This window comes from Panthera tigris, chromosome E2, assembly GCF_018350195.1.
Source record: "Panthera tigris isolate Pti1 chromosome E2, P.tigris_Pti1_mat1.1, whole genome shotgun sequence".
NCBI lineage: Eukaryota > Metazoa > Chordata > Mammalia > Carnivora > Felidae > Panthera > Panthera tigris.
Window position 1 is genome coordinate 12,181,703 of NC_056674.1, and position 26,941 is coordinate 12,208,643.

General features: G+C 40.7%; 1 protein-coding gene across 1 annotated transcript; it reads left to right on the plus strand.

Moving 5' to 3' along the window:
- Positions 1 to 9,511: 9,511 nt before the first annotated feature.
- On the plus strand, positions 9,512 to 26,587 carry ZNF112 (zinc finger protein 112). The gene is made up of 4 exons (XM_007086632.3): positions 9,512 to 9,547; positions 12,430 to 12,556; positions 17,028 to 17,123; positions 23,223 to 26,587. The coding sequence occupies exons 1-4, from the start codon at positions 9,533 to 9,535 to the stop codon at positions 25,721 to 25,723; spliced, it is 2,739 nt and encodes a 912-aa protein (XP_007086694.1). The 5' UTR covers positions 9,512 to 9,532; the 3' UTR covers positions 25,724 to 26,587.
- The last annotated feature ends 354 nt before the right edge of the window (positions 26,588 to 26,941 follow it).

Consider the following 26,941-nt stretch of genomic DNA (forward strand, 5'->3'; position numbering starts at 1 on the left):
AGTCCCCTTTAATGTTTCTTGCAGGATTGGTTTAGTCCTCGTGAACTCCTTTGGTTTGTCTGGGAAACTCTTTCTTTCTCATTCTATTCTGAATGATAGCCTTACTAGATAGAGTATATTTGGCAGCAGAATTTTTGAATTGAGCATTTTGAAAATATCATGCAACCCCCTTCTGGCCTGTAGTTTCTATTGAGAAATCTCCTGCTAGCCTTATGGGTTTTCCCTTGTAAGTTACTGACTTCTTTTGTGTTGCTGTTTTAAGATTTTTTTTCTTTGTCACTGCATTTTATAAATTTAACTACAATGTGTCTTGGTGTTGGCCTGCTTTTGTTGATTTTGTTGGGGGTTCTTGTGCCTCCTGGATCTGGATGTCTGTTTCCTTTCCCAGATTTGAGAAGTTCCAGCTATTATTTCTTCAAATAAGTTTTCTGCTCCCTTCACTATCTTCTTCTTCTGGGACTCCAGTGATACAAATATTACGTTTGATAGAATCACTGAGTTCCCTAAGTTTTGTTTTGCATAATTCTTTCTCTGTTTTATATAGCTTTATTGTTTTCCATTACTTTGTCTTCTGGGTTATTAATTTGTTCTTATACTTCTTCCAGCCTGTTGGTCATCGCATCAAGCGTGTTTCTAATCTTATTTATTGCACTCTTCATCTCTTTTTTAACTCTTTTATCACTGTGTTAAGGGTTCCACTAACGTCTCCATTCTTTCTCTAGTCCGCTGAGCATCCTTATGATTGTTGCTTTAAATTCTCTATCAGGTATGTTAGTGATACCTGTTTCACTTAGATCTCTAGCCGTGAACTTGTCTCTTCTTTCATTTGGGATACATTCTTCTGTCTTCTCATTTTGTCTAAGTCTCTGCCTGCCTCTCTGTGTTAGAACAGCTAGTTGTGTCTTTGCTCTTGAAAATAATGACCTTGTGAAAAAGAAGCCATGTATTTCCCAGGGCCTGGCACTTCAGGGTGTCTACAGTGTGTGCTGCATGCACTCTGCTGTTGTGTTCTGGTTGCTCTGTCCTTCAGGCCAGTTGTCTGCAGAGGTTCTCCTTGCCTGCAGAGGCTCTCTTTGCCTACTGTGGGCAGTGATTGGTCCCTGGCCTAAATTTGGTGAGTTTTAAATAGGTGTGCTCTGGTCTGCTTGTGAAATGAGTCTCTTCACCATCTCCACTGGAACTGAGGCCCTGCAAAACTCTCTGGTCTGGAGACATGGTGAGGGCAGGGGGTTGTGTTGGTCTTCTGGGGGAGGGGCCCACTGTACTGAGACTGAAAAGGCAGTTCCACTGGAGCACAGCAGGGTGGGGCTTGGTGCAAGCAGGTTAGGCAGCCAGTATCTGTGCTGTACTGCTTTCTGCAGGTGGCTCTGTGCTTATGCTGAGGGATGGGAGAGGGAAATGGTGCCGGGCCACCTCCTTTATCCTGGGGAGGTGTCTCTGTGGATGCTGCCTCTCAGGGACATGCTCTGAGAACAGCAAATAATCTCCCAACTGTGTGCCCCAGCTGCTCTTCAGATTGCTGTTTTCGTGCTGCATTCCCCTCGGTTGTTTGCCTGTCTTTCTCTTCAAGAACAGCTTCTCTTCAAGAGCCTTCTGGGCTCTATCTCAGCCAAGCCCACTGACTTTTAAAGCTCCAGGCTTTCAAAGTAGAGACTGTAAAGTCCTAGGGAATTCCTCTAAAGTATTTGTCTATTCAAACCTTATAGGTGAGCCTAAGTATTGTCTTTATCATCTAGCAAGGTACTGAGATATATTACTACGATCCAGAATTATGGCTTTTCAGATCGCAACTTTATCATAAGGGCAGTAGTTTGCCCTAAAATTATGTAAGGGCCATTGAACAAGTGGCTTGGACATGGAATTTATGAATGGCCCATTATCATTTCTTTTCCCCCTTCTTGGCATCCCAGGCTTGCCTCCAATTTCAGGTCCTTTGGTTTGTTTCTGAAAGCAGAGAGAACACCTACCTGAGGGGGCTCCTTTCCCTCGTGTACAGTGAAAGTAGATATTAAGAATCTTATGTAAAACTGTGGAAATTTACTATGTAAATGCTTGACAGAATATTTCCTTGCTAGTGTAATTTTTGGAAGGTGCTTTCTCCATTTATTTAAAACTGGCTGCGCAATTAAAAAATGCCATGCAGGGAAAAAACCCAAAAAACAAAAAGCAAAAAAACCCAAAAAACCTCTAGGCTTTAAGCCCCGCACAACTGTAAGAATGCACAAAATTCAGCCCCTCTCACTTTCCAAGCCATTGACAATGGAGAAACATTCTCCTCGGGTGTCCCTGGTGTGCTCCTCTCTTTCTCGCTCCCTTCTCCATGATCGCGGCACCCTTCCCTCGACAGCAGCCAGGATCTGTTTCTCCCCTAAACTACGTCTCTGCATTTCTTACCTTCTTGGACGTAGCCCCTTCTCTCTGTTTAGTTGTAGAGTTTGTTCCGTCAGTCTTCAGGTTGATTTCTAGGGTATTTAGCTTGATCTAATAGTTACCTAGTTGCATTTGTGGGACCAGGCAAGCCTAGTGTCCTCCTGCTTTGCCACCATCTTCCTGTCTCCTAATGATTCTATTTAAACATTTAACGTTAAACATCATCCTAGAAATTTTATGTGAATTAACATATGCAATCCCAACAAGAGCCCTATGGGGTCCCATGGATACTGTTATTCCCATGTTGTAGATGAGAAAAGGGAGACACAGAGGGCATAAGTTGTTTGTCCTAGGTCACACACCTAGGAAGGCTGAGCTGGGATTTGAGTTAGGTTTCAACCTATTGCCTTAGTTCTTACTATGCTTAGTATCATGTTGAGAAGGCATGTTTTGGATTTTTGTAGAGGGCCATGAAAGCTATGTCAATGAACTTTGAGTTTTTGATAAGATATTTTCAGTCATCTGTAATTTAATGGCATTTTATTTGGAATAATATTTATACTTCTAAATGAAATAAGTCAGAGAGAGACAAATACCGTATGATTTCACTTATATTAGAATCTAAAAACCAAACACGACAATAACAGACCGATAAATAGAACAAACTGGTCGTGGCCAAAGGAGAGAGGGCTGGGGGTGATGGGTGAGATAGGTGAAGAGAGTTAAGAGGTACAAACTTCCAGTTATAGAATAAGTCACAAGGATAAAAAGTACAGAATAGAGTCCATAATACTGTATTAATTTTGTATGGTAACAAATGATAATTACACTTATTGTGGGGAGCATTGCATAATGTGTAGAATTATCAAATCATTGTGTTGTATACCCGAAACATAATACGTCAACTATAATTTAAAAAGACTAAATTCTAGGGGGGTGCCTGAGTGGCTCAGTTGGTCAAGCGTCCAACTCTTGATTTCGGCTCAGGTCATGAGCTTACAGTTCATGAGATCGAGTCCCACATCGGGCTCATGCTGACAGCGTGGAGCCTGCTTGGGATTCTCTCTCCCTCTCTCTCTGCTGCTCCTCTGCTCACTCTCTCTCTCTCTCAAAATAAATAAATAAATATTTAAAACTTCAATCCTAGAAATTTATAGTTCATATTCTGATTATAGAAATAACGATGGCATATTGTAGAGAATTAAGAAAATACCTGAGGTATAAGGAGAAAAGTTTTTTTTTTTTTTTAAGGTTCTGTTCTCTATTAAAGGGATTTTTCCTTTTTTTTTTTTTTTTAAGGTTTATTTATTTTTGACAGAGAGCACCAGTGAGGAAGGGACACGGAGGGGGACAGAGGATCAGAAGTGGGCTAATAGCGAGCTCGATATGAGGCTCAAACTCACAAACCATGAGATCATGACCTGAGCTGAAGTTGGACGCTCAACCATGAGATCATGACCTGAGCTGACGTTGGACGCTCAACCGACCGAGCCACCCAGGTTCCACAAGAGAAAAGTTTAATTGCCAGTAACCACAGGTTGTAGAGATAACAATATTAATATTTTAATGTTTTCCTGATCCATATATATAGTTTTGGCTTTTTTTTCTAAAGATTTACAAAGTAGATATAGGTTTTATTTCTCCCATAAGTTTTTACTGTGGAAATTTATAAATACAGCCAAGTGTAATAAGAGTAACCATAATGAGCCCCAGTGGAACCATCACCCGTATTTAATCCTTGTTACCATTTGTCAGCCTTGTACCCCCACCGCCCCCAGTCTTTTTGTTTCAGCCTCTTAAAGCAAATCCCCAACATTGAGTCAGCATGATAGTGGTTCGTTGGTTGTCATAATTGCCAGAAATTGATTATCATTTTTTTTTATATCCAAGACCAAGAAAGGGAGATGTTAGCAGCTACTCTAAGGTTTTCACTTCAAGCATCTTTGATGCTTGGAGAATGTTAGTTCAGAAGGCTCCACAAGAACATGGCACTTTGGAGAGGGATGGTGATGGATTTTGTTTCCGTATATAGAATTTGGCTTACCTGCGTCTGGTTTTTTTGTTTCTTATCCCTCTCTTTCCATACACCTGCAGTTCTTGTGTTGCTGGGACCATGTCATATTTTTCTCTGTGTGTTCAGCACTCAGTATAAGATGGGCCAGGGTTTCTGGTTAGAATAACTACTCAACAGACAGCTGGCATGAAATGTTGGCAGGGCAGAATTTCTGAAATTGGAATGAGGTAGCAAAATGGTCGATGGCGATATTCCTTAATCTCAGTTAAAATTAGTGAGCTACATAATCCGCCAACTATTTCAGAGTGTTGAAAAGTGGATGGGAAATTCTTTTGATGATCTAAAACATATTTCCTAAGAATCAACTATATTTTTTCCTAAGAAATACATTGGTAGAAATAATAATAGCAAATATTTGCAGACTGTTATGACGAGGAGGCAGTGTTTCCAATAGTTTACATAGATCGACTTCTTTCTCAGGGCATCTGGGTGGCTCAGTCTGTGAAGTGTCCGACTCTTGGTTTTCGCTGAGATCATGATTTCACAGTCGTGAGGTCACGCGCTGCATGGAGCCTGCTTAATATTCTCTCCCTCTTCCTCTGCCCCTCCCCAGCTCACATACATGCTTTCTCTCTCCAAAAAATAAAATAAATGAAGGAAAAAACCTTATTTCTCATAACAAACCTAATACCCTTATATTACAGATAAGGAAATGGACTTTTAAAAAACAATTCTTGTAAAGTTCACTATCTTTTTCTTTTGGGGGTACAGTTTTATTCATTTTAATGCAGGTATAAGTGTATATAATCGCCACCATCATCCGATGCAGAGCAGTCCCATCAGCTCCCCAAATTCCCCTCCTGTTTTCTCTTCATAATCATCCTTCACCACATCTGTAACTACCGGCAACCACTAGACCCCTATAGGCTTGTCTTTTTGAGAGTGTCATATAAATGAACTTATACCATATGTAAACTTTTGAGGCTGGCTTCTTTCACTCAGCATAATGCTTTTGACATTCATCCACACTGTAAGTATCACGGCTTCATCTGGCTAAGTATTAGCCATTATTGCTGGTTAATACTCCATTAATTAATAAAATATATGTAATAATATAATATATATTATAGTTTATCCGCTCATCCATCCACTGAAGGGTATTTGGGTTGTTTCCGGTTCTTGGCTGTTATGAATAAGCTGCTATAAACATTTGTGTACAGATTTTTGTGCCTATTTCTCTAGTGTATATAGCCAGGAATAGGAATGTTGGGTCCTATGGGGATTGAATATTTAACATTATAAGAAACTACCAAACTGTTCTCCGGGCTGTCTGCCATCCTGCATTTCCACTAATGATGCATGAAAGTTCCAGTTGCTCCCCACCTTGCTCGTCATTTAGCATTGTCTGTATTTTACTTTTAATTTTAGCCATTCTAATGAACGTGTATTACAATCTCATTGTGACTTTAACTTACATTTCCCTAGTGACTAATGATGTTCAGCAGATACGTCTTTCGCTTATTTCCCATCCTCGTATCTTTCTTGGCTGAAGCGTTTATGTTTTGGTGAAGAAAGTCTGCTCCAATGAGACGCTTCATTTTGTCTTTAAAGTTTACTAATTTTTAGAGAAAGAGAGAGGGAGAGGGCAAGTATGAGCTGAGGAGGGGCAGAAGGAGAGGGAGAGAAAGAGGATCCCAAGCAGACTCGGTGCTGTCAGCACGGAACCCGATGTGGGGCTTGATTCCATGAACCACGAGATCATGACCTGAGCCAAAATCAAGAGTCGGATGCTTAACCAACTGAGACATCCAGGCGCCCCAATGAGACATTTCATTTTAAATTTTTGAATTTTTCTTTCTTTCTTTTTTTCTTTCTTTCTTTCTTTCTTTCTTTTTTTTTTTTTTTTTGGTAGTTTCAAGTTTTTATTTAAATTCCAGTTAGTTAACATATATTGTAATATTCGTTTCAGGAGCAGAATTTAGTGATTCATTATTTACGTATAAAACCCAGTGCTAGGGGCGCCTGGGTGGCGCAGTCAGTTGGGCGTCCGACTTCAGCCAGGTCACGATCTCGCGGTCCGTGAGTTCGAGCCCCGCGTCGGGCTCTGGGCTGATGGCTCAGAGCCTGGAGCCTGTTTCCGATTCTGTGTCTCCCTCTCTCTCTGCCCATCCCCCGTTCATGCTCTGTCTCTCTCTGTCCCAAAAATAAATAAATGTTAAAAAATAAATAAATAAAATAAAAAAAATAATAATAAAACCCAGTGCTCATCACACGTGCCCTCCTTAGTACCGATCATCCATTTAACCCATCCCCCCAGCTCCCCTCCCCTCCCCTCCAGCAACCCTCAGTTTGTTCTCTATAGTTAAGAATCTGTTTTATGATTTGCCTCTCTCATTTTTCCTCCTATGCTCATCTGTTTCATTTCTTAAATTCCACATAGGCGTGAAATCATATAGTATTTGTCTGTCTTTGATGGACTTTTTTCGCTTAGCATAGTACACTCTAACTCCATCCATGTTGTTGCAAATGGCAAGATTTCATTCTTTCTGATGTCCGAGTAATATTCCAGGCCACAACTTCTTCATCCATTCATCAGTCAGTGGACATTTGAGCTCTTTCCATAATTTGGCTATTGTTGGTAATGCTACTATAAACATTGGGGTGCATGTATCCCTTTGAATCAGTATTTTTGTATCCTTTGGGTAGATATCTAGTGCAAATTGTTGGATTGTAGGATAGTTCTATTGTTTACTTTTTGAAGACCCTCCATACTCTTTTCCAAAGTGGCTGCACTAGTTTGCATTCTGACTTCTCGACATCCTCGCCAACATCTGTTGTTTCCTGTGTGGTTAATGTTAGCTCTTCTGACAGGTGTGAGGTGATCCCTCGTAGTTTTGATTTGTATTTCCCTGATGAGGAGTGAGTTTGACCATCTTTTCCTGTGTCTGTTGGTCATCTGTATGTTTTGGGGGAAATGTCCATTCATGTCTTCTGCCCATTTCTTCACTGGATTACTTCTTTTTTGGGTGTTGAGTTTGATAAGTTCTTTATAGATGGTGGATCCTAACCCTTTATCAGCTATGTCATTTGCAAATATGTTCTCCCTAAATGTGAGACAGAAAACCATCAAAATCCTAGAGGGTTACAGGCAGGAATCTCTTTGACATTGGCTGTAGCAACTTACTAAATATCTCTCCTGAGGCAAGGGCAATAAAAGCAAACATGAACTGTTGGGAGTTCATCAAAATAAGAAGCTTCTGCACAGCGAAGGAAACAATCAACAAGACTAAAAGACAACCTTTGGAATTTGTTTTCTAATTTTTCTGACCACTCCTTTACTGTGAATTGAGGATATTTGTGATGAGGGCTTGGTCTGATAATGTTGATGTATGTGTATATATATGTATTGATGTGTGTGTGTGTGTGTATATATATATATAGATAGATAGATAGATAGATATAGATATAGATATATATGTGTGTGTGTATGTATATATATGTGTATATATGTGTGTGTGTGTGTGTGTGTATATATATATATCTTTGCCTTCTAATTCACTAACAAAATATTTCACTCCATTGTGCCTTAAAAGTAAGACTTTGAAAGTCTATTTTTATCTTCTTGTTTTGATGTAATTAGGATGTACCTGTAATACAAGTTAAAACGTTGTGGTATAGCAATGCATGTGCTACATGAAGTGCTTGTGATTTATAACCGAGCCACGGTGATTTGGATTGTGCTTTGTAACAGTGCAACGTAGTAAGTTGCACATATACAATGCAGTTGTTGCAACTATACGATTCTGCTGTGGTATGAAAGAAGCCAGAAACAATACTTAAACCATGAGCGTGGCTCTGTTCTAGCAATGCCTTATAGAATTTGTGAATTAGTATCTATGAAATCTGATTTTTTCATATGTCATAAGATAATTGTCTTTAAAATTTTTTTTTCAACCATTAAAAAAATCAGTGTGAGTCCATCACTAAGAATGGTAAAAGCCAGGGGCACCTGGGTGGCTCAGTCGGTTAAGCGTCCGACTTCAGCTCAGGTCATGATCTCACGGTTTGTGGGTTCCAGCCTGTGTCAGGCTCTGTGCTGACAGCTCAGAGCCTGGAGCCTGCTTCCAATTCTGTGTCTGCCTCTCTCTCTGTCCCTCTCCCCCTCATGCTCTGTCTCTTTCTCTCAAAAATAAATGAACGTTAAAAAAAATTTTCTTTTAATTTTAAAGATGAATAATGAAATAAGATCTAAATAAGTTTTAAAATACCCATCCATCATTAAACTTTTCAGAAAGGTGGTCTCAGTGTGTAAATATGAAGCAAGTCCTCTTTGCCACCCAGATGCCTTACAAGACACGTTTACAAGGATGGTTTTATGATGAAGATTAGTATCTGGTTTTCTCATAATAGAAATTGGTATAATTGCAATAGTTTTCTGCTATTCACGCGTAATCCTAATAGCAATCGGATAATGTCGGTTCCATTATGATCCTCCTGCTTTAGGTTACAGAAATGAAACATGGAGAGGTTATTAATAAACCGTGGGTAAATGGATGCATATATTGTATATTATAGGCACTACAATATATATTACATTATGTATTATTTATTGTATACAATACGTTATATATTGTTACATATTGTATATAATATATATGTTATATATTGTGTATAATACATGTGTTATATATTGTCATACGTCATATATTGTATATAATAATTACGATACATACTATGTTATATGTTCTATATTATGCATGCGTATGCTGTGGCAGTGCCAACATACAGCAGATATACAGCAAACACACAAGGGTGCCAGGTTTTGAAACAGAATTTTGTGCCCGAGTCCGCTTCTAACCAGTACATCCCAGGGCCTCTCCTTGCCCACGTGTCTCGGGATCGGGGCGAGTTCCTTAGGAGCAGAAAGGCGACGTGAGGAGGGAGGGCTGAGGGTCACTGTGCAGCCTGTCCCGTGCTTGCGGGCGTCCTGCCAGGAGAAACCTCACCGGCGGCTGGAATCCGGCCGACACTGGGCCGCCTTTTTCTCTTTCGCACCAAGCTGCGTTTCCCTCCCTCGCCTGGTTCCTTTCTCAGTGCCTTGTTTTGCCTTCTCAGGTATCCGCCTTTCCCTGGGAAAAGGAGGAGAAAATGATCAAGTTCCAGGTGAGCTGGGGTTTTCACTTCCGTCACTGAGCGCATTATTTCACTTCTCACTGAGGGGGACGCGCTCTTTTCTCTTCCTTGCCAAGAAGAAAGAACTACAGCAGATGTTTAAGACCATCTAGGTGCCACGCAGTTTCTTTTTAAAACACGTTTTCCTTCCAGTTTCTGTTTTATGTTCTTCTTATTGCACAAACAATAGTGTGCAAGAGAAATAGACATTTTAAAAAATGGGAGGCACCTGACCGGCTCAGTCGGTGGAGTGTGTGACTCTTGATCTCGGGGTTGTGGGTTTGAGCCCCACATCGGGTATAGAGATTACTAAAAAATAAAATCTTTAAAAAAAATTTTTTTTAATATTTTTTTTAGTGTTTATTTATTTTTGAGACAGAGAGAGACAGAGCATGAACGGGGGAGGGGCAGAGAGAGAGGGAGACACAGAATCCAAAGCAGGCTCTAGGCTCTGAGCCATCAGCCCAGAGCCCCACACGGGGCTCGAACTCATGGACCTCGAGATCGTGACCTGAGCTGAAGTCGGACGCTTAACTGACTGAGCCACCCAGGTGCCCCAAAAAATAATTTTTAAAAAAACTTTATTTATTTGAGAGAAAGAGAGAGAGTGTGTGAGCAGGGGAGGGGCAGAGAAAGAGGGAGAGAGAATCTTAAGCAGGCTCCATGCTGGGCGTGGCACCCAATTCGATGTGGGGCTCAATCTCGTGACTATGAGATCATGACCTGAGCTGAAATCGAGTCAGACACTTAACTGACTGAGCCACCCAGGTGCCCCTGTCAAAACAAAAGAAAACAAAACAAAACAAAAAGTTTTAAAATGAAAAGGCCACACATTATTCTGCTTATAAATTACCTTTTCCCCCAGTCACTTCATATGCATTATGATATGCAATAATAGCTATAATTTTGAATTTTTTTCACTTAAAATTATTTCACCTAACATGTGTCATCTTTTATTAATTTCAATGAACTGCCGTCCCTGCCCCCTTTTCAACTATGCCCCATTCACAAGTTAAGTTCTTGGGAATTCTCGCAGTTTAAGGCAACAGTATCGGTTTTACTACCAACAATCTTTCCAAAAAAGCAATTCTGAGAGAATTCTGATACAATTTATCCTTCTGTTGTAGGGACTCAAAACTAAAAAAAAAAATTTTTTTTCCTAATGCCTTGGCTACTTTATAAAAAGAATACCTAAAAGGTGGTTCTGTCTAACTGAATCCTACTGAAGCTGAACGCAGAAAAAAATTGTGTGAGATGTTTTCAGACAAAAAGAGCTAGATTTTGTTTTTCTTCCCAAGACCTGAAACTTTCTTTGCGTGTGTCTGTGGATGTGTCCTTGTGTTTCACTCCTTGTATATTAACTCATTTTGTTAGACCTGTAGACTTCATTAAAAACAATTTTAGTCAGACTATAGGACAGGCAGGCACTTTGCACCTGTTACTTTATTCACTGCCCCGAGGGGAATTTAGAATAATCTGCAGCATTAACATGAAGGTAAGACGGCCCTGGAGGTTCAAGTCCTGCTCAAGTTCCTACAGCAGACCAGTGTCTGGCCAACTCCAAAGCCTTTCCCTCCTGGATCAAGAGTATCAGGCACATCGTTTGGGAGGAAAGAGAGGCAAAACAAAACAAAACAAAACAAAATCCAAAACCAAAGCAGTGTTCTCACGCAGAGACTGAAGGCCTCGGGTCGTGATATTTAGAGCTCCGGCCAGAACAAATGCAGTGTTGACCCGGTCTTCATACAAAAGATTTAAACCCCCTGCAGTAAAAAGTTAGAAGACAAACAGCAAAGTAGAATGAGGAGTATTTACAGCGTATTTGGAAGAAAAGGACTGAATGTCCCCCAAACGAATATTTGGAATGCAACAAGAAATAGAGACGCCCAGCAAATACGTGAAAAGGGAATGGTCTTCATTGCTAGGACCTTTGTAAACATTTTGCTAAATAGCTGGTGTTTACTTTCCATGTCTACTTCTGAGATTATCAGAGGTTTTGTTTTTTTGTTTTTAGCTATTCATGTCTAGTGTTGGCCAGGGTATAGAGGTTTAGGAATTTATACTTGGAAGAAGAAGAAGCAAGAAAAATCTTTTTGGAGGAAACACCTGTCGTTAAGAGCTCAAAACACTAAAAGCTGGCCTTCAGCATTATCATTTCTACTTTTCGGAATTTATTTTAAGGGGATGAGCCAAGGTCTCTGTGAAAGGAATTTTTTTTTTTTTCAGCCTTGTTTATAATAGATAAGCTGAAAGTAAGCCAGCATGCATCGTTTGGATCAGTGCATTGTATCCTAGGCCATCAATTCCTCGACTTACTATACAGCCCCGCAATGGGACGAAAGCTGGTCATAAGAGTGATTATGATAACAGTTAACATCTATCGGGTACTTAGGTCACTCGTTTTATTATCAGTACCCCATGCTGTGCGTATCAGCATGCAGGTGAGAGAATCAAGAACTTTTCCAAGGTCACATAGCTAGCATGAGGCAGAGCCTTCCCGCGTGAAGCCTTGCCCACATCACAACATTATAAACGCTGCACACTCCAGAGGGGGTACAGAGGACGAACTAGATGCTTCAACAGTAAGGGTGACTTTAAAATATCGGTAGCCCATGATGCCACAGTTCCAGGGACTTACCTGTAAGAGTGCCAACAAAAGGGAGCAATTTATTTGTTTGTGTGGCAGCAGCTTGGTGTGCAAGGAGTTCTTTTCTTGGAGCCCTTTTGGTGGCTGGAATGAGTGGTGTAGAAGGCAAACAGAAGGCAGCTACTTCGATTGGGTCCCCAGATTCTAGAGCAGCTTCCCATCCTTGACACACACTTCATGCTGCCCCCTTCCATAAGCATGGTCTGCGTGTGCTTGGTGTTTGTAGGAGCCGGTGATGTTCAAGGATGTGGCCGTGGTCTTCAGTGAGGAGGAGCTGGGGCTGCTGGGCCCCACCCAGAGGAAGCTGTACCGAGACGTGATGCTGGAGAACTTCCGGAACCTGGTCTCTGTGGGTGAGGACAGGCATGCAGTGACTGAATGCCAGCCGCCTTGGGGTGTCTTTAAATGTGCTCAGGTGTTTCAAGCTCTGGGACTCTTGAAACCATCCTCTGAGCTTGGCCAAATAAGAGTCCTAATAATCCCTGTACAACACAGACAAGATGTCTCTGTCTAGGCAAAAATCCGTCCTTCCAACTATGTAAATGGGCAAATTGTGGTTCTGCAACATGGTTTGTTGTGAAATCAATTTAGTGAGTTGCTCAGCTCCCCCCCCCCCCCGCCCCCAGGGTGCCAGTAATGGTAACTGTTTATTAACTTGATGTTTCAGAGCTTTTTTATTTTTTGGTTTTTGTTTTTTGCTTTAACAATGTATTTGTAGGGGTGCCTGGGTGGCTCAGTCGGTTAAGTATATGACTTTGGTTCGGATCATGATCTCACAGTTTGGTGGGTTTGAGCCCTGCATCAGGCTCTGTGTGCTCATGGCCTGGAGCCCGCTTCGGATTCTGTGTCTCTCTCTCTCTCTGCCACTCCCCTGCTTGCCCTATCTCAAAAATAAATAAACATTAACAAAATTTTTAAAAAATGTTTTTGTAAATAACTTCAAATGTACAGAACATTTGCCAAGGTAAAGTAAAAGTAAAGAACAAGAACACCCCTGTAGCTTCTACCTAGATTCACCTATAGTAACATTATACCCTATTTATTTTTGTAAAATAAAATATTTTTTCTCTCTCCAAATATATTTGTGTGTATATATGAAAACATATATATATGGCTCTTTATCTCTGAATACTTCAGTGTGTATGCAGAGTTTGGGAGTCCCCAAGGCTACTCTCAGTCTGACACCGGTCGCAAGCTCAGGGGTCCCTCAGATAACCCTCGGCCTCAATAATTCGGTAGAGGGACTCTCAGAATGCACTGAAAGCTGTTATCCCCACGGTTCCGCTCTATTACCTGGAAAGGATACAGGTTAAAATCAGCCACGGGAAGAGGCACCTGGGGCAGAACCCAGGGGGTGTCGGGCACCAGCTCCTAGCGGTCTCTCCCAGAGGGGTCGTGCGCAGCACTAACTGTGCCCGGCGGTGGCGGATCATCCTGCACGTGGAGTGTCGCCAGCCAGGGAGGCTCACACAAGCCAAGGTGCCCAGAGCTTTTATTGCCGTTTGGCGATGTGGTTGGACACCTGTGAGGCTGACCTTCGTTTCCAGCCCCTCTGGAAATCAAGCCGATGGCAGGTGGGCCACAGGCCCCACCAGAAGTCACATTGTAGCCCAGGGCCTCCAGGTGAGAAAGACACTCGCACCAGACAGGAAATCCCCAGGACTTAGAGATCACTTCCCAAGAGCTGAGGACAGAGACCGGGTGTCTCTTTGGGCATGGTTAATTCTTCACGAAACGGTCCATTTTGTAGAAATAGCAATATTCTCTTACGTATTCCCCGTGCAGGTATAATACTTTTACATCATCTTTCATTTGTGCTCTGATTGTAACAGTAGAGCAACATACATTCCTTAAAGCCGATTTTTCTCTCCCCAGAGCAAGGCCTAGTCTTGAGTCTAGTCTAGCTGCCATGTCTCTTTAATCTTCTTTAATTTGGAACATTTCCACACAGTTTCTTTGTCTTTCATGACCGTGACATTTTGGAAGAACGCTATAATTCCCTTTCCCCCATTTTGCATATAATATTCCCGAGACTTCCCTTGTAATTAGGTTCAGATGATCCATTCTGGCTGGAACCCTATATTGGTAGTCCTTTTGAGAATATCACATATAGAGGCACACAGTCTGTCCCCCATGGGTGGTGCTAATTTTTTTAAAAATGTTTATTTATTTTTGAGAGAGAGAGAAACAGAACGTGAGCAGGGGAGGGGCAGAGAGAGAGAGAGGGAGACACAGAAGCCAAAACAGGCTCCAGATTCCCAGCTGTCAGCACAAAGCCTGACGCAGGGCTCGAACCCATGAACCGTGAGATCATGACCTGAGCCGAAGTCGGACGCTCAACTGCCTGAGCCACCCAGGCGCCCCGGTGGTGCTAATTTTGACCACCCAGTCAAGGTATTCCGTTTCTCCACTATAAAATCACTGCTTTGTTTCTCTTGGCAATCATAGGGCGACACTTTTTAAGACGACACAAATATTTCCCTATAGATTTAGCATCCAGTGATGATTCTTGCCTTTTCCAGTCCTTACCATGGTCATTACAAAATGATTTTCTGCCTTAGTACCTCCTTCACAGTTAGCAGTCAGCTCTTGGCATTCTACAGTAAACAAGAGCCCCCTACGCCTTAACCATTTGTTTATTTGTAGGGACTTGCGACTTTTTTTTTTTTTTTAATGGATTGTAATATTACTGTAATTATTTGGGTGCTAAAATTGCTCCAAATTTGGACTTTTGTAGTATCCCCCCATCCTTGTTTTGAGCACTTCTTTACTTGATGGCATAGCATGCTGTTCTTTGTCCCTCTTTTACTTTACCCTAGCTCTGGAATCATCCATTTCTTGGAGCGTGGTATTTAACAACAAGGTCTGGATACCTAGCATCCAGTGTCACTGACACTGTGGTGGCTTTGTTTCTTGGCCTCAGGGGATAGAACTAGCAGGTAGGAGTGTGTGTGTGTGTGTGTGTATGTGTGTGTGTGTGCGCACGCACACACGCATACATTCACTCACATACATGTAAGTACATGCATACATAGGAGTAGATATTTCACTTTCATTAAAAATAAGAGAAATGTTACATAAAATTATACTGAAATACCATTTCTCACCCATGAGATTAGCAAAAATTCAAACACTATACTTTTTTGGGCAAAGTGGCGGGACATAGAGCACTCTCATGCATTGAAAGTAGGAACGCAAGATGATACGGTCCTGAAGGAGGGGAATTTGACAGTTATTCAGCAATGGGCCCAGCAATTCGCTTCTAGAAATTTTCCCTAAAGATAGCAAAGTGCAGTGGTGCCCGGGTGGCTCAGTCGGTTAAGCATCTGACTCTCGGTTTTGGCTCAGGTCATGATCTCACAGTTCATGAGTTCGAGCCCCGCGTCAGGCTCTGCACTGACAACACAGAGCCCGTTGGGGATTTCTCTCTCCTTCTCTCTCTGCCCCTCCCTGGCTTGCTCTCCCTCAAAATGAACAAATAAGTAAGTAAGTAAATAAACATAAAGATAGTAAAGTGCAAAAGAGCATTAATAGTATACCACAACTCGTGTAAGAACGAAGGGGAAATAAGGAAATCTATGTATATCTGCTTGTCTTTATAAGAAGAAACCCAAGAAGGATTAATCAGAAAATCGTGAAGTTAGTCTCTTACGGTGGGTGGGAGGTAAGAGTGTGGAAGAAGTGTGTCACATTCATTTGAGTGTGCCTTTCTGTCTGGTCTGGACTCTTGAAAATATGCTAGTTCACCACATGATAAAAGTTAAATGAGAAAAAACCAGTAAAAAATGAAGAATGCGAAGGCGCGACAGTCTAAAGCTGAAAGAAAAGTTAAATTATATTTGAAACTAATACCATAGCCACTGAAGAGAGAAGAGAGAAAAGAACTTATGGAAATAGCTAAGGAACATAGCACGTAACTATATCATATCACCTTAGCATTAGGTACAATGGGAGGGGGGGTAGAGGAATGAAACCGGGATCCTGAACAATTTTTAGTGGATTTGCTTATTGTAGTGATACAGAACAAGCCATTCTGAAACTTTTTTTTTTTAACCTTTATTTATTTTTGAGACAGAGAGAGACAGAGCATGAACGGGGGAGGGTCAGAGAGACGGAGACACAGAATCTGAAACAGGCTCCAGGCTCTGGGCTGTCAGCACAGAGCCCGACGCGGGGCTCGAACCCACAGACCGCGAGATCACGCACCTGAGCTGAAGTCCGATGCTTAACCGACTGAGCCACCCAGGCGCCCCTCTGAAACTATTTTAGATGCATTACAGGTGCCACAGCAATTTAATGGAGAATGTATAGTCTTTAAAAAAAAATTTTTTTTTTTTTACTTTTTTAATGTATATTTATTTTTGAGAGACAGAGCATGAGCAGGAGAGGGGCAGAGAGAGAGGGAGACACAGAATCTGAAGCAGGCTCCAGGCTCCGAGCTGTCAGCACAGAACCCGATCCAGGGCTCGAACTCACAAACTGCGAGATCATGACTTGAGCCGACTCTTAACCGACTGAGCCACCCAGGCGCCTCGAAAGTATAGTCTTCTCAACAGAGGGTGCTGAAACATTTGGACTTCTGTATGCGCCTATATCCATGCCTCGCACCTCAACAAAAAATTAACTCAAAATGGTTAAGAGACTGAATGGAAAATGTAAAAGTGTGAAACTTCTAGAAGGAAGCGCAGGAGAAATTCTTCATGACTTTGCATTAGGCAGGGAGTTCTTAGACACCAAAAGCATGATTCAGAAAAAAAAAAAAAAAAAAAGATCACTTGGATTTTGTCAAAACTTAAAACTTCTGCTGTCCTTGCCTTTCTACAGGGAATCAGCCCTTCAAACCGGAGCTTATATCCCAGTTGGAGAGAGAAGAAAAGCTGTTGATGATGGAGACAGAAACCCAGAGAGATGGGTGTTTAGGTAAGAGCCGCCCTGCAGTAACACAGCAGCTAGAGAGCCTCTCCTAAGACATGAGTCAGAACAGGTCAGGCCCTAAGGCGTCTGTCCCCTCAGCTTCCTCTGGCTTTTCACATATTTCCCTGTGTTTATTTCCGCTCACTCATTCTGTTCCGCCCCACTGCTGCCCAGGAGACCCGTCACGGTCACGCTTCTGCTTCAGCTCACTTGACTTGCTTTTCTCTTCGCCTTGAAGAATCTGAGGCAGGCTCCAGGCTTGGTTAATAGAGGCATGGTCCTCGCTGTCTTCAGTGCCCCCTTGAGACAGCTGGTAGGCGTAAAATAAATCCACACAATCGAGGGATACTCCAGAGCGTTGTTTGTTTTCTGATGAATGCCTGTCCTGATTCTAATCATTTAGGTGTCCTTGAGTATCTATAGACACGTAGCCATTATTCTTGGAAGATTGAGGCTAGCCAGTCAACCAAAGTCAGGATCAAAAGTGATCGATGCCAACATCACAGCTGATTCTTCCCACGCAGCGGTTTCAACTGAGACACTCTTGCACTTACTTCCTATTCAAATGCCCAGCTCTTTATCTTTCTGTTCTGTCCTCTCTTTTCGTCCTCTAGCATCTGAACAGTCTCTTGAACTAGCTACAGTTTTCTTAAAATTCTTTTTTTTTTTAATTATTTATTTTTTTTTTTTTAATTTTTTTTTCAACGTTTTTTATTTATTTTTGGGACAGAGAGAGACAGAGCATGAACGGGGGAGGGGCAGAGAGAGAGGGAGACACAGAATCGGAAACAGGCTCCAGGCTCTGAGCCATCAGCCCAGAGCCCGATGTGGGGCTCGAACTCCCAGATCGTGAGATCGTGACCTGAGCTGAAGTCGGACGCTTAACCGACTGTGCCACCCAGGCGCCCCGTTGTTTTGTTTTTTGTTTTTTTTTTTTAATTTTTTAAACTGTATTTATTTTGAGAGAGAGAGAGAGAGTGTGTCAGCAGGGGAGAGGAGAGAGAGAATCTGAAGCAGTCTCCACACTGATAGCGTGGACACGGGGCTCCATCCCACAAACTGTGAGATCATGGCCTTAGCCGGCTCAAGAGTTGGCCGCTTAACCAGCTGAGCCACCCAGGTGCCCCGGTTATCTTAAAATTCTTTTTTTTTTTTTTTAATTTTTTAAATGAATATTTATTTTTGTGAGAGAGAGAGACACACACAGAATCTGAAGCGGGCTCCAGGCTCTGAGCTGTCAGCACAGAGCCCATGTGGGGCTCGAACCCATGAACCGTGAGATCATAACCTGAGCCGAAGTTGGATGCTTAACCAACTAAGCCATCCAGACACCCCTTAAAATTCGTATTCAATTTGTTTAAACTTAAGCCCGCAAAACCATCAGTTCACCTATTTCTCCCACCCCTATCCCTGCCCTCTCAAAACCACCATCTCTTCTCTATATCTGCAAGCTTGGTGTTTTGTTGTTGTTGTTTTTAAAATTCTTCATATAAGAGAGATCCTATGGTGTTTGTCTTTCTCTGTCTGACTTACTTCACCCAGCATAATGCCTCAAGGTCCATCCATGTTGTCACAAATGGCAAGATGCTTTTCTTCTTTATGGCTGAATCATATTCCATTTTATTTTTTATATATTTTATTATGTAAATTTATTGCATATGTTATGTATTTATCTGGCACTGAACAGAGAAACTTCCCATGCCTATCCGTGGGTCTCAGACAGCTGTTCTCTCTGTTTCCTTCGATAACTTTAATTCTGTTATGGCTTCATTGGGATACCAAACGTCACTGTGTTAGTAATTGCTGCCAATTGTGACTTAACTTTATATGTCAACTTAACCTTAACTACACCTTAAGTTTTAACACAACCTTTCATAAATATTTGGTGATGTCTTACATGTGCCAGACATGTTTATCCAGAATTACAATTCCTTGCCACAACTTACTTTTTAATAGAAAACTTACCACATTTGCCTGAACTAACTTCAGACATAAAGAAAATGTGGGTAAAATGGCACGTTGCTAATAAAAGAAGACAAATCCGTGTTTTAAGTTACACATATGCTTAGTAACTTTTGATCGTTAATAGTGGTTCTGATATCAGATCTCACACTGTGATAGGCTGGCCAATTTTATGCTCTAATATAAAGGGCAGTCTTTGTTTTCTGCATCTCACCCCCTCTGCTCCCACTCTACATAACCTGTTCTTGTTTTCATACATTATATGTTTTATACATTATATATATAAGACACATCTTAACAAATTTAAAAAATAGAAATCATACAATTGTGCTCTCAGATCACAATTGAATTATACTAGAAATCAATAAACTAAGTAACTGGAAAATCCCGAAATGCATAGAGACTCAACAGCACACTTGTAAATAATACATGGGTCAAAGTAGAATCTCAAGAGAAATTTAAAAATGTTTTGAACTAACTGAAAATGAAAACACAGCTCATAAAAATTTGTAGGACGCAGTGGAAGCAGTACTAAGAGGGAAACTTAAAGCCCTGAAGGCATATGTTGGAAGAGAAGATCTAAAATCAATTGTCTAAGGTCCTACTGTAGTAAACTAGAAAAAGGAGAGCAAATTAAATCCAAAGTAAGCAGAAGAGAAGAAATAATAAGAATTAGAGCAGAAATCAAGTAGAAAACAGGAAGCCAATGGAGAAAAAAATGAAAACAAAGACTGGCTTTTTGAAAAATCATTAAAACCAGTAAGCTTCTAGCCAGGCAAACTAAGAAAAAAAGAGAGAGGATACAAATTACTAATATCAGACATGAAGGAGGGAACATCACCCAGGTCCTGTGGGCATTAAAAGAATAATAAAGGAATACTGTGGACAAACTCTACGCAAATATGATAGCCTCGATGAAATGGACCAATTCTTTGAAAGACGTAATTTGCCAAAACTTATGCAAGAAGAAATAGACGATCTGAATAAGCCTGTATCTGTTGAAGAAATGATAATTAAGAACCTTCCAAAAAGAAAGAACTCATTTAATCATGGAGTAAAACAGTGGAGACAGACAAGAAATCCTCAAAGGTTAAATATACTCTGATAGAGCTAAGTCTCAGATGTGGTTAGGAGAGTAGCCAGCTTTGTAAATATTTGTAATTAAAACATTGTTACTTCATCCTCTACTGCCTGCAAAATGCCTTGGTTTCTCTTACTATTTAAAAAGCTCAGTAAGAATGCAGGCTCATCTCAGCCTGGATTGCCTGAGTTGATATTCTTGACTAATTTATATTAAAGGAGAAGAGAAAAAGAAAATCTAAACTCAGATTTTTTTTTCTTAATTCATTATAGCTAACTGTTTAAAGGGATTATTTGGTATTTACAACACATATAAAATTTTTGTTATCGAATTGGTTCATAGAGGATGTTGGAATGATTGAATTTCTCAACCTCTAAAGCTAAAGGACTACTAAGAAGATGAAATAAGTTCTCAGCTTTCTTCAAATGAGATTTTTTTTGAGAGAGACAGTGAGAGAGAGAGAGCGAGCTTGGGAGGGGTGGAGGGAGAGAGAGAATCTTAAGCAGGCTCCACAGCACAGAGCCTGATGCAGGGATCGATCCCACAATCCTGGGATCATAACCTGACTGGGATCATAACCTGAGCCAAAATCAAGAGTCAGATGCTCAACCTACTGAGCCACCCAGGTGCACCTTAACAAGGCCTTTTAGTGGTTTTTTTGCAGTGCATATTTTCTCCATCAAATTCATTTATTCAGTTCGTTTATGAATTTGATTTAACACAATTTCTTATCAGCACCCTGCCATTGATACTAAGAGAGAACCTAAATGTTGAGAGAGGGAAAGGAAATGACAAGGTGTTTTGGTACACCCCACTGGCTAAAGGAAATTAAAGTTAATGTCATTAAATGTGTGATCTTTTCCATAGAGCCTGAAACTAAGTAAAATGACCTTTTTTCCCCTTCCTGTAACACTTTCACATTGTGAAGCCACTGGTCAAGATGAAACTTTAATCTCTGAAATATTTGAGACAGTCATATCAAAAATTATGTACAAATTTCTGTTGAAAGAGCTGCTTTGTAAAAAACCGGGTTTTGACCGGCAAGCCTCTTTTCATGTCCTCAAGCCACCATGTCAGTCCCAAAAGATATAAAGTATTTAAACTGTATCTTTATGGATGTATACTGAGTGTTTTTGATGATACCAAGCAAAACTATAAGGATTATGATGAACTCCAGCTGGACACCAAACTTCTCACATATAAGCTATTAACTTTGTCTGCCTCCTGTAGGATGTCTCTTCGTTTCATGTTTAAGTGATAAAATATTAGTGTAATAACTGGAAACTTTGCTTTTGAGAAGCCAGAGACATCACTAAGTGTTTGGCTTTTTTGAAGTATTGAGAGGCGTTATGTATGGATGTGCCATAAAGTATTACCCTGCTGTTACCGCAGTGTCCCACAGCCTAGTGCCACCCTAGTCATCAGTGTGGCATTTTGTTTCTTTTCTTTTCTTATCTTTTATTTTCTCTTCTATTCTCTTCTTTTCTTTCTTTTCTTTTTTTTTTTTTTTTTTTTTAAGTTGGAGATAGTAGACAAAGCGGGTGGGGGGCTGAGTTAAATGGGTGATGGGCATTAAGCAGGGCACTTCTCGGGATGAGCCCTAGGTTGTCATACGTAAGAGATGAATCACTGGGTTCTGCTCCTAAAGCCAAGACTACACGCTATGTTAACTAATTTGAATTTAAATTAAAAAAATATTTATGGAAGAAAATTAACCTTAATAAAACATTTTCAGTAAAATAAAAATTTTAATTGGAAAAAAAATAAAATGCAAAACTAAAAAAAAATAAAGTTGCAGATAGTATGGGTTTACTGGTAAGATTTTATACAAGAAGAAATACACTGTTTTGAGTTAGTTTAAAAGTTAAAAAGACTCAATCCAGAAGAGATTCTTGCGACCTTTGCTTTTCTCATCAGCAGGTGCTACCCTAAGGGTAGCCCTGCCTCTCATACAGCTTTTCAGCCTTGTGGCAAAATTGCCATCACCACCTTCCCATGAAAAACAACACATCTTCATGCCCTCTTAGTTCTGTTTTACTGCTTTCTTTTCTGGATGCTATAGAGAATTAATGTGCTGCCGGGTGTTAGGAAGGTACATGTTATGATGTCAGCCCTGCTGAATCCGGTGTCAGTAGGGAGGTACTCTTGGATTTGAGGATCCGCTGTCTGCTAGGAAGCTGAGTGTTAATAACTAAGCGACAAACCATTTATACTCAAATGTGCCTGTCTTCAACTCTTCTGGTGCTTCAAATTTTCTGAACATTAAAGTATTTTTCCACTAAAAGGACACAAGCCAAAGTCAGTGTTCATTGAGCTTTTGGTTTTTGGTGATTTGCCTCAAAGTACACCTCCAGGTGCCAGGGAACTTGGCTGTGCTCGCCTCCCTCAACCTCCTTTTTTCCCCTGATGTCTTTGGAGTTGAATTCTGTCACAGTGTTTCACATTCTGACCTATACGATGGCCCTTGCTGATTGTGAAATATCTTTTGAAAAGAGGTGAAAGTGATATGGCTTACAGTGACTTAGAAGAATTTATTATTCTCATGAAGATAAAGAGTTTATAGGGGCCATATGATGCCTCATGCATAAAGGTCTGTGTTTACCTTTGCACGGTATTTAACACTGTCTCCTGACACACATACAGACGAAAACATTGCCATACCCACATGCCAGAGAGAAAAAAAGGTTTTTGTCCACTTGAGTCTCCATTCTTCCCAATTTGAGAATTCCCCCTTCTTGGGATCTCCAGGCAATCCATGATAAACCCATAAATAATATGTATATGGTTTTACTAGACCTCTTGAACAGGGCCACCATGTTTGATATTTCCAGGTTGCGTTGCAAATCCCTGATTTTGAGGCATACAGATAGCTTGAATTATGTGGACCTTACTTATATTCCTGATACAACTGAAGAAGAACCAGAGCCATTTTCTAAGTATTCTTAGACATAGTAACATGAATTTTCCTGTAATTTCATGTCGTGATCTAAGTGCAAAATCTTAAAGTCTCTGAATAAAAACTTCCACTTCTGCACATATCTAAATTCTCTTTATCATTATAGGAGCCAAGAGTCAACATAATATGGAGAGTAGTCAAGCAGTGGGATTAGGCTACATTTCCCCCAAAGAGCCTTCTTCCCGGAAGACCTGGCAACAAAGTACAGGCGGGTTAACCAGGTGTCAAGATGCCATGAAAAATTTTCAAAGGAATATTTCTCAGTTGCAAAACCGAGGTGATTTCCCCTGCCAGGTTTGGGCAGGAGTGCCAGTTCATGTTCCCGAAGATGAGAACTATATATTGACTCATATAGAGGATGTTTCCAGTTGCGTAAAAAGTCAAGAATTTCCATCTTGGAGAGCCCAGCATTCTTGGAGGAAAATGTATCTGGCAGAGTCACATAATTATCAGTGTAGGTGTCAGCAAATTTTGATGAAAAATAATTTCCGTAAGTGTGACAGCACCAGTTGGATCACGCCACACAATGATAATCTGGGAGTACACAGATCAGAAAAAGTTTACAGCTGCCATGACTGTGGAGAAAACCTCATGAAGGTTTCACTGCTTAATCAAGACTTAATCAAAATGGGGCAAAAGCCCTACTCCTGTAATGAGTACAGAAAAGCCTTCAGTGACGACTCCAACTCTGAAGTTTATCAGCAGTTACACTTAGAAGGGAAAACCCATACCTACAGTCCATGTGGAAAGGGCTGTAGTTATAGTTCAGTTCTTCATATTCATCCAAGTGTTCATAGAAGAGATGATTGTGTTTTTGAGAGTTCACCTCTGCAATCCCATCAGAGAGTACATACAGAAGAGAAGCCATATAAATGTGGATATGGTGAGAACTTCAGTCAGCCCTCCTCTTTCAACACTTGTGGACTTATTCACACGGGACAGACGTCCTATAGATGCAATATTTATGAGAAAGCCTTCAATCATAGCTTAGACCTTAATAGTATTTTTAGGATCCATACTAAGGAGAAACCCCATGAATATGAGGAGAATGGGGATGTCTTTAATCAGAGTTCTTGTCTCCAAGTCTACCAGAAAATCCACACTGGAGAGAAACTATACACAGATGTAGAATATGAGAAGGGTTTTCTTTGTAGCTCAAATCTTAACATTCAGCATAGAGTTCACATGGAAGAGATTCCTTATAGTTCTGAGGAATGTGGTAATAACTTCAGTCTGGACTCACATTTGCAGGACCTTCAGATAGTCCATACTAGGGAACAACCATATAAACATTATGCATGTGGTAACAGCTTCAGCCAAAATTCGTATCTTCAAGGTCATCAGAAAATTCACATCGGAGAGAAAGCTTACAAGGACTATGGGAATGGCTTCAGTTGGAGTTCAAAACTTAAAGATCATCAGAGAGTCCACACTGGAGAGAAACCGTACAAATGCAATGCATGCGGTAAAGGCTTCAGTCATAGATCAGTTCTTAATGTTCACCAGAGAGTCCACACAGGAGAGAAACCTTATAAATGTGAGGAGTGTGATAAGGGATTCAGTCGGAGTTCATACCTTCAAGCCCACCAGAGAGTCCACACTGGAGAAAAACCATACAAATGTGAAGAGTGTGGGAAGGGCTTCAGTCGCAATTCATACCTTCAAGGCCACCAGAGAGTTCACACTGGAGAAAAACCATACAAGTGCGAGGAGTGTGGGAAGGGCTTCAGTCGGAGTTCACACCTGCAAGGCCACCAGAGAGTTCACACTGGAGAAAAACCATTCAAATGTGAGGAGTGTGGGAAGGGATTCAGTTGGAGCTTTAATCTTCAAATTCATCAGAGGGTTCATACAGGAGAGAAACCCTATAAATGTGGAGAATGTGGTAAGGGCTTCAGTAAGGCCTCAACCCTCCTGGCCCACCAGAGAGTCCACACAGGAGAGAAGCCATACCAATGTGATGAGTGTGGTAAGAGCTTCAGTCAGAGATCTTATCTTCAAAGCCATCAGAGTGTCCACACTGGAGAGAGACCATATATATGTGAGGTATGTGGGAAGGGCTTCAGTCAGAGAGCATATCTTCAAGGTCATCAAAGAGTCCACACTAGAGTGAAACCATATAAATGTGAGATGTGTGGGAAGGGTTTTAGTCAGAGTTCACGTCTTGAAGCGCATCGGAGGGTCCACACGGGAGGGAAACCATACAAATGTGAGGTATGCACAAAGGGCTTCAGTGAGAGTTCACGTCTTCAAGCGCATCAGAGGGTCCACACAGAAGGGAGGCCCTATAAATGTGAACAGTGTGGTAAAGGTTTCAGTGGGTTTTCAAGTCTTCAAGCTCATCACAGAGTCCACACTGGGGAAAAACCATACAAATGTGAGGTGTGTGGAAAGGGCTTCAGTCAGAGATCAAACCTTCAGGCTCATCAGAGAGTCCACACAGGAGAGAAACCATACAAATGTGATGCGTGTGGTAAGGGTTTCCGTTGGAGCTCAGGTCTACTTATTCATCAGAGAGTCCATAGTGGTGACAAATTCTATAAAAGTGAAGAGTATGGTAAGGATTATCCTTCATCAGAGAATCCATACAGAAGTGAAGATCTATAAAACCGTTATATTTGTTTTGAAGTCCTCAAATGGGAACTGAAATTTTCCACTCCCTAGAGTTCTTATAGTAGACAAAATTCCTTTCATGAAAATAATGTTTCTGCCCAGCCTCAACGTTCACGATAGTCAGGAGACCACACTATGGAGACATCTAACAAGAGAGTCTCCGTAAGGGGTTTTCTCACAATTTTAAGATTCATTGCACGTGACTTTAACTATCATTGTACTAGGGCTTATAAAAGACCAAAGGAACGAAAGTACAGTGAAGAGCGTGCCTAAATCTATGTTTACTCTAATGTAAGCTTAATGAGAAAAGGGGCTTCACTCATTTACTGAGTTTTTAAAACCATGACATTGCATAACTCAGTGTAGGTGCTCAGTACTTTTTACTAAATGACTAAAAATGTATAAAAGTATCATGTTTGAAAATTTTATTAAGCTTATTTACCCCAAAAAGATCATTTAAAAATGTATTTGGAGGAGGAATCCTGCAAGTAACCTTAACATAAGCACTTCAAGTGGGAAAATATTTGAAATGTAGAATATCAAGCAATATTGTCATCTGAAATTACACGAATTGGGTTGTAACCCTGTTGGGATTGGTTCCCATCCTTTGTCTTGTCTTAAACAGGGATGAGCTGAATTCTTATCATTTGGTCTCTTTCTATACAGTATTCCATCAGTTTAAGTTTAGCGCTGTGTGTGTGTGTGTGTGTGTGTGTGTGTGTGTACCCATATGTGCACTTTAAATGACAGTACAAATTGATAAACAATGTTTCTGGTTGCACTGCATTTTACATAATTGACTTTTTACTCCTGCCGTGTGTGTTAAGGCAGAGTTTTCCTGTAATATTTGCAAAGTGTCAGAAATGGTTGCTAATGAAAAGTACTTTCTTAATAAATGTCAAAATTACAATACTTCGCTTTTTTAGTCTTCACGTTTCTGTCAAAGTTCTTTTGATTTGATTTTTGTTTTTAGTCAAAATTTTTATTGGAAACTTTTTTTTTTTAATTTAAATTCATCTTAGTTAACATACAGTGTAGTCTTGGCTTCAGGAGTAGAACCCAGTGATTCATCTCTTACATATGACACTGGTCTGACTGATTGCCACCTGGAAACTTAGAATAATAATTTATGATAAGGCCATCTTAATAATATAAAGGGATTTGTACAATGAGGGTAATTTTTTAAACTAGAAATAAATAGATAAATTTCTC